Source organism: Leptosomus discolor, chromosome 6, assembly GCF_034619465.1.
Source record: "Leptosomus discolor isolate bLepDis1 chromosome 6, bLepDis1.hap2, whole genome shotgun sequence".
Taxonomy (NCBI): domain Eukaryota; kingdom Metazoa; phylum Chordata; class Aves; order Leptosomiformes; family Leptosomidae; genus Leptosomus; species Leptosomus discolor.
Genome location: NC_141396.1, coordinates 21,000,336 through 21,011,478, shown reverse-complemented (window position 1 = coordinate 21,011,478; position 11,143 = coordinate 21,000,336). Strand labels below are relative to the sequence as shown.

Here is an 11,143-nt window from a genome sequence, read left to right as displayed (position 1 = left end):
GGATGGTGCGTAAGTGTGAAGATGGCAGCGGTACAGCTATGGAGAATAGTATCTTAATCTGTGGATTAAAAAAGGGTGCCCACTCTTTCTTGGCAATCTGACATCTAAACTTTCAAGCATTATGTTTAGCAGTCGTTCCCAGCTGGCCCAAATACTACAGCACATGTAAAGACAACAGAGCAAGTGTCACCGAGAACACAATCACTGTAGAATTACTCATGATACATGAGCATACCAGAACAAAATGTGCATTTTCACTGGTTTTGCCAGGAATACAGTTTTCTGTGCTGTACATCATCATGTTCTACTTGGGGACTTTAACACTTTGACTCCCAACAGTTAAACATCCTAGTGTTGAAAAAAACTCTTCCATTTCCTTCTGCAGGAGGTGATTTCTTTTCTCAGCATCTTCACGAGCACGTTCAGAATTCCTCAGCTTTATCTCCAGCATCGTGTATTTCTTTCGTTCTTGGTCCAGTTCTTCTTCTAACCTAACCACTTGTTTCCTCAGGTCTGCGCTTGTTTCTTCAATTCTTAAAACCAAAGGAGAGAAAGAGGGGGAGGGGGAAAAAAGGGGTTTTGAGTGGCTGAATAAATACTGCTGATAGCTATAGTAAATAAATTAAAGCTAAAGTGTCTTCATTCTAAGAGGAAGTTTTAAAGGAGGGCACTAATTGCCATTTCATTAATGTTGAGCTTAAGGGCAGAGACTCCTTGAAAGATGGAGCCTCCTCTATTTGTATCTTGAGAAAATATGCTCAAGTCTTAGAAAATAATGCTTATTTTGGGGCAACAGACCCTGTCTGAGGAGCTGTATTAATTTACTTACTCAGTTAGGCTAAGTTCTCAAATACATAATTCCAAAATAATCTTTTCATCTCTGTTTTCATCCTGATACTGTTTCCCTATATGGATAGCCACCACAGAGGAACATTGTTGCGAGGTCAGGTAGGAATGAGGTCACAGTCTTTCCTCAGCCTCCCTTTTATGGTATTTTCTGTGAAGTCTGTCACTGACATTGGGGTGGGGAAATAGAAGTTTTTCATACTATACAAGACTTTACAAAACCCAACATTTCGTATGAGGAAGAAGCTGAAGAACAGACCTTGACTTTCTTTGGCCACAAAGCTGTAATGCAAGACTCGGAGCTTTTCTCTAAGGAGATCATGGTGGGTTTTTTTTGATTTGAAACAAGCGCTGAAGGCACATCACACGCTGTCCTCCCCATCATGTTCCTCCCCCATCACCAGACAGAGTGGTGTTAATACAGAGGAGGGAGTATATCCAGATAGGAATTTCTGATCACTAGAATATTCAGAAAAGGTGAGTTTAAAAACTAGGCTTTCCCTAAGAAGTGTCCCCCCTCTAACCTAAAAAAACAAACCCTCAAAAACCCACCACAAACCAAAGAAACCGCCACCTCTTAGGTTCATTGATCAGTATAATACCCAACTGTGAAGCTGGGGTGGCTAGCTTCCCTGTGGAACTGAATGGATTATTTTTAGACAGGTTAAATGACACTCGGCAAGGGCATGCTACATACCACACCACCACCAAAAAGGGACCTTTGTGACAGTCCCAGAAGGGTCTGAATTCCATTTTGTGGCCACCAAGAGGCAATTATGCAAGCAATGCAATGCATCCCCTTAAACTGTTCACATACAGCTAAGGAGGGCAGTACGATCATTGTCACAACTTTCTCAACAAATTAGAAAGTCACACAGAGGCATGCTGATCACCAAGTCCAGCAGACCAACAGCTGCACTGATGAGAGAACACAAATGTGTACTATGTTTGCAAAAAACTGTCCATCTTGCTGAAGGCAGACTTAGCACCCAGATAGCTGTCTTCTGTAAGACAAGGACTCTTCTGAAGATAGGATGCTTCACACACCCCCCCACCCCCTTCATAACATTTTTGTTACATCCCTACAGCTCTGAGCTACTAATTAATTTTTTTCCACCACAAAGTTTAAGGGTCAGCTACAGCAGGCTGGGCTAGCTGTCCACGTTCTGAATTACATAGGGTCACAGTACTTTTACTGCATTTCTACACACGTGACATAAATAGTCCTCTCCCAAGATAATTCCAGTTTCTTAAGAGTCCCAGGTGGTAAACATGAATTACTGAAACTCAGAGATAATTATACTAACCTCGAGGGATAAATGCTCTGGAACAGGCTGGTTACAGGAAGGCCATAAAAACTTGCCTCCCTCTGACTAAGAGAGACAAAATGGGCAGTTGATGATGATAAATAACAGCTTTTCCATCAGCAAGTGTTCCTTACCTCTGCCCCAGGCAGGTACTGACTCTGCTTTCCCTCCACTTACTTATGTATGTGCCAACAAAAAGCTCATATTCCTTCATTAAAACATGCCCTGCTACACACATCGAGTTCTTCAAACCACACAAGCACATGTACAATTGTAAAGAAACTAATTATTACTTTTGGGTTAAATTATCTTCAATAAAGTAAAGCTCGTGAGGTAGACCAAAGTTTTCCTGCTAAGTGGCCTCCCTTCTTTGCTAGTTAGCTCCTGTCTTTCCACAGCAGCAGACTTTTATGCAGTCTCAAAAGGAATGTTTTTGCACATGTAAATTGCTGTAGATGTAGTAAAAACATTGCAAAATTTTTGAGAGCTGAAAAACTTGGCTTGAAATTTTTAGACTTGACAGCAGGATCCTTCAGGCTGTAATCCTGAACAGCTGGAGTCATCCTGTTTAATACAAAAAAGGCGGTGATTGCATCTTGCCTGGTTTTATGAAACTTAGTTCATTAGGCATTTTCCTCTTAGCTACTTTGCCTTGTGAGACCTGGCCAGTTTCTAGTCCTCCCCTCCAGCCACAGTGCTCTGGCCCTGCCCAGCTGAAGGGGAAAGGCAGGTGTTGGAGCTGAAGCTACTCAACAGCTGGAATGAAGAACAGCTCTTCCTGGATGTCCCTGATGGCAACAGCTGAAGGACCCATTGCAACAGTTTTACTGGTAAGAGCTGGAAATCCATCTCTTCCCCCAGGCAGCACGTAAAAATGTGCAGATACACATTTCCAAGTTTTGCGGCCTGGTCTCCTTTCTGTTTATGACTCGGTATCCCTGCAACAAGGCTTGCCAGGGCACTCTGCAGAATTAAATGCAAGGCATAAACCCTCATTGCCCTCCCATTCTGCATCAGCAGGGCATCTAAAAAACACCAGCAAATAAGCCATGAACTACCATCTTCATTTCCAAAACATCATGCTAGCAACTGGTGGTGGTCTTCTCAGCGCCTCTACATGGAACACAATGAGCCAGAGGTAAAGCTTTTCTCCCACTCCTTCCAGCTTCACGTATCAAGGCAGTACCATGCAAGAGGCAGAAAAACACAGGCTGGCAAGCCAGTACCATAGGAAGTCATAAAATAAAGCAGGATGGTAGCAAGTGAAATTCCTACCTTAAGAGCTGGTCCGCTGGAAGAGATCATAGTTCAGATACATTTTTGAGAAATTTAACAAGACAAGAGAGGCAAACAATGTCGCCTAAAGCTGTGCTATACAATCCCTACAAAGAGTCATATCTGCTTTTGGTACCATGTTTGGGAGACCGACTGGAAATTGAGGCATGTAAATGCTACCAGAGTTTTAATAATTGAAGGAGTATAACTAACACATTAACACAAAAAAAAAAAGCTGAAACAATTCTTTGTAAGAAATGGGACTACAGCCCTTCGGTGCAGAGTACCAGTGCTGCAGAGCCCGGGCTGATGACGATTCTTCTGTATTATACGTGGTGTGCAATTTTGCATATGGTTGTGTATTAAGACATCTCATTTCTTTACGCAACACCATTTCATGTGCGTATTTTCCTGAGTACTTGCCTGAAAGTCATTCTATTGAGTACTTACACTCATAAAACCTAATATACTAAACTCACACGAATAAATATTAATTCCTAGTTATTACTACTTCCTACAGCCCCTACCCTCACACACATCTATTCCGAAAACTGGAAGGAATTTTTATGAGCACAGATCTAAAGTACAGCACCAGCAGTTGCAGATATACAAGTAAACATCAGAGTGGGCAAAGAACTACACAGTTCATATATCTGCTGTATAAGCAGCACCTCGCTGCTACTTTGAGTCAGTGGCTGGCCGCATAAGCAAAGGACCACTACAAGTACATCAAAAATCAAAAGTGAGGTTTCTAGAAGTTCAGCACAAAAGTGCTGCTGTAAAAGTCATAGCTGAGATGCAGTCCCACCACCACCACAAAAAAAACCACCCAAAACAAAACCCAGAGAATAGTCAAGATCAGTTCCCTGAAGAATGTTTCTGTTGGGAAAAGCAACAAGCAGCCCTCAATTTCAGACCAATGTGGTACAAATCGTGGCACCTGCACAGACCAACAGAGTTCCTTGTTAAGGCCTGACCACCCTGGGTCGCAGTCCCTCCCTCCAAGATGTTCACATTGCTGTTTTGTCCCAGGATGCTGACAAAGAGCAAACTTCGGCATTACCTGTGCTGTTCCGATTTCCAGTGAAAACACAGAATGTGAAATGTTGGGATTCCCTGTGTGATGGAACTGCCTTTTTTTTGATCCTCTCTCAGATCAGAGAGAGAAAGGTTGGATTCAGAGGGCAGTGAGGAAAGAGCAGAACCAAATCTGCTGTTTCCCAAACCCAAACTCCAGGTCTGAGAGCCTGATATGCTTGGTAGCCCACACCCACGTTCAAACAAGGGTAATGCTGACAGACAACTTCCTTGTCCCCACTGCAGATGACATTACCTTTTGATACTAGTCTCATACTCAGTCCTCTGTTTGCTCAGTTCTGTCTTTAGCTCCACCACCAAGCTCTGTAAGGCCCTAGAGCATTTGACAGAATCTCTGGAAGCTGCAGCCGGGTTGCTGTGTTCACTGCTGCTGCTGCATGCTTCAAACCTGTCGATGCTGTTCTCCAGATCTGCAGTCTTGACCTCACTCTGAGACAGTGAGCCCTGAGTTATCCACTCGGTTTTGAGAGAACTTAAAGCAGAAGAGTCACTGGCCCGGCAGGCTGGGCAGCTGCTGACTGAGTCCATCACGGAGATTTCACATGATGATGTAGACCATGTGGTGCTGGCCATACTGTGTGTGCTAAGGGAGAGGCTCGATGAAGGGACATTGTCGTAAGTAGAGAGTCTTTGAGAAGAACACGAGTCTTTAACTCGTTCCCCAGAGGCTGTCCGGCGATGGCCTCGGAGGGAGTACAGTCCATTCATCAACCAGTTCCCACTGGAGGAGAGGTTGGGGATATCTAAGGATGAGCTGCCCAACTTTGGACTCACAGATCGTGCTCCCTGCTGACGGAAGGAGTATTTCCATGGAGGCAGTGTCTGCACTCGTTTATTGGGGCTGGTGGCAGTCTTAGCCAGGTTGCCACTGTGCTCTGAAGGAGTGTTTTTCACTGCAGGTCCAGGACTGGCCTCTAGTGCCACAGCATTGCTAGAAGGCAAATCAGCAGGGCTGGAAACGCTGTTCTCCGACCTGCTGTCCTCCCCGTCCTCCTCAGAGATCCACTCCACAGTACTGCGCTGACGCACAGGTCTGATTTCCAGCTGGCTCCCTGGCACATCTGCCTGAGGAACAGCAAAGATTTGCCCCTGTTCACTTATCAGCACTGTCATCAGGTGCTGAACTAGGGAGGTGCCTGTGGTGAGAAAACAAAGGCGAGCAGTTGATGAGACATGGAAGACCTCAAGACACTCCCCTCTGTCTGTGAGCTGCCCTGTGAGCTCCTTGTGAGGCAGGCCTGTGGCCACCATGCACTGCAATGGCTCTGCACAAACAACAGCTCTGGGCCTTTCTGTACAGGACTTCAAGGGACAGGAATCATTCCCTTCACTGGAAATGGGGACTGTGAAGGATGCAGGTGTCAGTCCAGCTCATGAAGGTAGCTGACTAGCAGAGTAGAAATGATCACCAGCAATGATTAATAAATTGGCCTGCTTAAGACACCTTTGAAGATGACAGAGGAGGAGGACACCTAGAAAACAGGGCATGTCTGTACCACACCAAGGCATGGGTTCAGAGCCACCATCAATCTCAGTGTTTGCATCTGTAGAGGACAGCATAGCTCTGTGCAGAGATGCATGCCGGGTCCTGAACACACTAACCTATTTGCTGTGATGGAGCATCTCTTCCAAAAAACCAGCAGGTTTCCACAGCTGCGTTGTACCTAGTTTTACAGTCTTAACAGGCCCAGAGCTAGTGTTTATTGAAGAACCAGAAATTTCAGTTCAGGCCTTCTATAGAAAGTACTTGCAATTATTTAAATCCACAGAAATAAGTTGTCATTGTTTTCCAGTAGTGGAGCAGACCATTATGAACTAATAGAGAACAGCACTTACCAAACCTAATACAAAGCAGTTTCTATAAACAGGAAAACCTTAAAAAGAGCAAATATGTAATTCTATCTTTAAGTATCGTCTGAAATAGAGAATAAGACTAATGTACTCAGGGGTTCAAGATAAGAGCCTGAAGTTAATAATGAGGTTTCATCCTGATAGCAAGAGGTACTGAGCTCATCTACAACTTCTACTTTGTGTCTGTGAATGCAGGGAGAGAAATAAACCTCTCTAGAGATAAGGGCATTCCTAACAATTTAGCTGTCGAACTAAAGGTATTTCTATTTGAAATCCATGGTTTAAATTGGAAAAGAGACGCAATTAAAGTGCTTTCCGTTAACAACTGGCAGCAGTATTTTTCTGTATCGGTTGATTTAGCAGATCCATTTTACCCTGAAGCTAAAAAAATTGAAAGTCTTTATACTTCTCCATTATTTCTATTTAACCATCCTCAACTAACAATAAAACAAAACATTGCCATTTCTGTTGCTTATGAAGCCTAAAAATCCAGTCATCGAATCCCCATTTTTCGACAGTTCAGGTCTGTGGTAATACAGAATTCCAGGTCAGGTCGCTGTAGTGGTTTTGTGTGATGATTAGGAGAGATCATGAGACCATAGCATCTGTGGCACCTGTGCACCTACACACAGTACAAGCACCTCTGCCAACAGCTGAACTGTATAATGAAATGCCTGAGGTGACCTGAACCCAAACTTGTCATCTGTACCAAGTGAACAAAAAGCATGTTGTTGGCCAAGGCTGTAACAGTCTTATCAACACTGGCCAACTGGCCACTAGGGGAAGTCACAGCATCACACAACAGATTGAGGTTTCAGCTATCCCCACCTTTGTAATACTGAATAACCCAGCATCTGCTCCTGCACTCCCTTTTTCTCCTCCCCACATTGCTGTACTTTCTCTGCTTCGAGTCCCTGAACAAGTACAGTATGTCAGGCCATGCTCTGAAGTTGGCCTGTTACCTTACAGTGAGTTGCCATCTGTGGGGCACACATCTGCAGTGCCTTTCAGAGGTCACTTGTGCGGAGCTAAAGGCACTGCTGCTGCTAAGGTGCCACGTCAGAACACCACGTCAGCTGTCCCCTACAGCTAGGGAGCAGTGCCAGGGCTGAGGTCAGACATCCTGGGCACAGCATCTCCATCTGTGCCTAACTCTTTTTGCAGGCTTGCCAAGATCCCACAAAACTTGATGCAAAGACCCTGCTAAAACTTGTACCACAGTAGTTGTGCTGCAGTGCCACCTGGGAGAGGAGCTGTATCCCCAGCCCCAGTGCCAGCCAGCCAGCCAGGGATCACGCCTTGGGCATTTCATGATCCATATGGAGGCAGATAATTTTCAAGCTTCAGATTTTTACATCCAAACTTAGCAGTGATTTTCAACTTACTCCTTGGGTTCTGTGAAGTTCTGACCCATACACAGCCTGCTTAGAAGACAACACTCCTAAGACACCTAGTTAGGGCCACTGTGGCACAGCAAAAACTACAGCACCTCTTTCATTGCAGACTGGATGTCCTTTACAGGGAGCTGTCTAACCACTGAAATGCACCAATACTAAATGACAGCAGTGTGGTACTTAAATATGGTCCTTCCAAAGAACATTTGAGCTTTCGTTTTAGCAGTGGGTTCAAAAAGAGAACAAGGCAGGGGCATCTCTATGTGATGGAGAACCTCCCAGGCTAGCGGTGAGTGGGATAACAGAGGACCACCAGGCACTGATAAAAGGGATGGCTTGCTTGTTGCTGTCTCTGCAGTCAAGTGATACAGCTACCAACACATGTATGACACTCAGCATACTCTTACAGCTCCAAAACACAGGTGGTGTGTTGTCTCACAAGAGTAGTACCTACCTTCCATCATGGTCACTGGATCTTCCATTTTGGGCCGTAATATATTTGGTCCAAATACTGTAGCCAAGTTCTGGACACTCATCTTGTTAATGCTGGAGTGAGCCTGAACTTCATCAAGGAACCTTGAAAAGCCCCCCCAGAAAAATCAAAGGAGAAGAGGAATAATAAGTCACTTCTCAGACTTAGACTGTAGGCATTTTGGGGCAGGAACAGTTTTGTCCTGTGTTTATACAACCCTGGGCAAGGGGTGCAGGCTGGGGCATAGAAGGTTCCACATAAACATAAGGAAAAACTTTTTCACTGTGAGGATGACAGAGCACTGGAACAGGCTGCCCAGAGATGTCATGGAGTCGCCTTCACTGGAGACCTTCAAAACCCGCCTGGATGCATTCCTGTGTGATCTACTCTAGGTGGTCCTGCTCTGGCAGGGGGGTTGGACTAGAGGAACTCTCAAGGTCCCTTCCAACCCCTAACATTCTGTGGTTCTGTGACTAATGCAGCTTATATATAATGCAGTAATAACCCTAGATCCCTCCTAGTGTATGAACAGGAAAGGACATGATGGCTTCTGCCAAAAGCACCAGCTAACCAGGGATCCAACTTTCTACTGAGTATGAAAGGACAGATTTTCACATTTTTATAGGAATTCTCCAATTACACATATTAACTTCTGCCAGTTTTCACTTACAGATAAAACAGAAGTAGAAAAACATTTCATTCATCTCATTCTAAAACTAGCAGCCTGCGGAAAGAGCTTTGTGGCTTGAATCTAACAAAATACAGATAAAAGAGGTAGCCCAAATGCTTCTGGTGAATGCATCAGCTGGGGAAACAGCAACACAAGAAAAAGATTATGCAAGCCAAAGACAGCACATGAAGAAATCCAGACAGACTGGCTACCCGTATGTATAAGCTGGAAATCAGCAATGTTTCTAACAGTTAATGTTTTTGTAATTTGGAACAGCCTCCCAACAGGAGTTGTAGTAAGAGAAAGGCTGTAAGAAACACCTAAATAGCTTGTACATAATTAGCCAAGTTGTAAAAAGGACGACATGACAGGCAAACCTACAACATGAGGAAATAGGACTCAGTGGCCTCAAAAATGAACACTATCACTCTGTCTGTACTCTGTTTCCTAAACTATTGTTAATCTTTGGATTATTAGATGGGGTTTGGCAGGGAAAAAGTTTCCTTGTTATTCTGCACTACTTGGTAAATTTTTGAATGCTTCTACTTGCAGCATGACTTTTCTAGGCACTCCCATTTTTTTCTGTGGTTTGGCCCTGTGGTGGGCACGGTGCCGAGACCCAAGAATCCTCAGTTTTCTTCACTAAGTCAGAAGAAAATTCTACTTGCCTTTCCCTTCCTCAGTTCTTCACTTAGAAATGTGTATAATTATACTCCCCTGCCTCACCCATTCATGTTTTGAGGTGCTCAGATACTAAAACAAGTGGCTATAGAAGCGCATAGTGAGGCAAAATAAATTTTTAAAGCATTCAGAAAACCCATTTCAGAAATGTTATCCGTCTGCATACTTGGGAAGGCCTTGACATCTCTTGAATAAGTCATGGGTTTCATGTCAGTGTCTGTGTCTACTGCCTGCTCCAGATGTGCAAACCCCACAGGTCATAAAGGGACTGACTACCACAGAGACTAGAATACAACATAAAGTTCACTATGTTGGATCTAGGGTAACAGTCAGTTCCAGCTCCCAAAACACCTTCCAGCCCACTTTACGAAAAAGGAGAGAGTCAGCAGAGAGATGAGGGATGACAAGGCTGAAGAGGTCCCTGTACTCCAAGAGGAAGCCACTTCCAACCCAACTTCCAAACCAGACCCAAGGCCAAACTGGCTATTCTGAGTGCATCTGCTACTCAGCTTGTGTCACAAATCTTCCAAGTGTGCAGTACCTGGAAAAAATGCCTTTCTTTACTGATCTTTAAGAGCTTCTGAAATAGACAATATAATATTTTAGTATCATTCATGCCCGCTGCCAAGGCTGTGGGTGACAGCAATTTGCTTGCCAAGAACTTCCTTCAGGCAGGCTGCACATTCACCTGTGTTTTATAGGAGCAGTAATTTACACGTAAGTTGTGTTTGAATATTCATACTTTCAGAGTAAATTATTTGCATATAAGACTGAGCCTCACAAAACTTAGCGACTTTTCTAAGTGCTAATTAATTTCACTTACTTGCATATGTATTTGAGGAGGTTGTAGTTGGCTTGGGGCAAATTCTTCACCTGTTTAACCAGTTCCTGGGTACCCTGAGGGACAGGATAAAAAAGAAGGAAAGCTATTAATACAAATGACGCAAAGCAGACTTTCCTTCAGTACTGCTCTTTCCAGAGTCAAAACCGTAAACAACAGATGATAACACAAGGACGTTTTGCGTTAAAAGAGGTGTCATCCAGTGTGTTGTGCCTTACCAAAAACCCAATGTCCAGAACTTGATTCAGTTCTCAAAATCAGTGGAAATCTTGCTGTCAGCTTTAATGGGTGATGCAATTAGTCAGGCCTGCTAGTCTTCAAAGTCTGCCTACTGACATTGGTATAAATGTACCAGCGAATATGCCTTTTCAGCACCTGGCCTATTTGAAACTTTGAGGCATTAAGTATAGTATTAATACACTGCACTAATGCTCAACTGAGCAGAGGAGAGTTTTTTCTTAAAACGGTTAAACGACATTCCAGTTCAACTACCTCCTTTTTAATTACTTACATCCATTTGCAGTCAGTCATTCTGAGCTGTGACGTACCTCCTCATAAAATTTTTGTCTTTACATTAAAATGTAAGATGAGACATATGCTGAAGGAATGACTTAAAACCCTGAAGCTACTTAAATCATCTAATGAAAACCTATGCCTCAGAAGGCTGTTGGGCTTCCACAGTCCCAGGCATCTTGTTTGTTCCTGTCA

At 43.8% G+C, this 11,143-nt stretch overlaps 1 protein-coding gene across 2 annotated transcripts in view; it reads right to left on the bottom strand.

Annotated features, from left to right (window-relative positions):
• Positions 1–304: 304 nt before the first annotated feature.
• ARHGAP22 (Rho GTPase activating protein 22) overlaps positions 305–11,143 on the bottom strand; it is a 141,901-nt gene continuing 131,062 nt past the window's right edge. For both annotated transcript variants that reach the window (XM_086466515.1, XM_086466514.1), the window contains exons 6-9: positions 10,418–10,491; positions 8,226–8,347; positions 4,762–5,662; positions 305–533 (exon numbers count right to left, since the gene is read on the bottom strand). In XM_086466515.1, coding sequence (XP_086322641.1) covers positions 305–533; positions 4,762–5,662; positions 8,226–8,347; positions 10,418–10,491 — 1,326 coding nt within the window. The remainder of the gene's footprint in view (positions 534–4,761; positions 5,663–8,225; positions 8,348–10,417; positions 10,492–11,143) is intronic.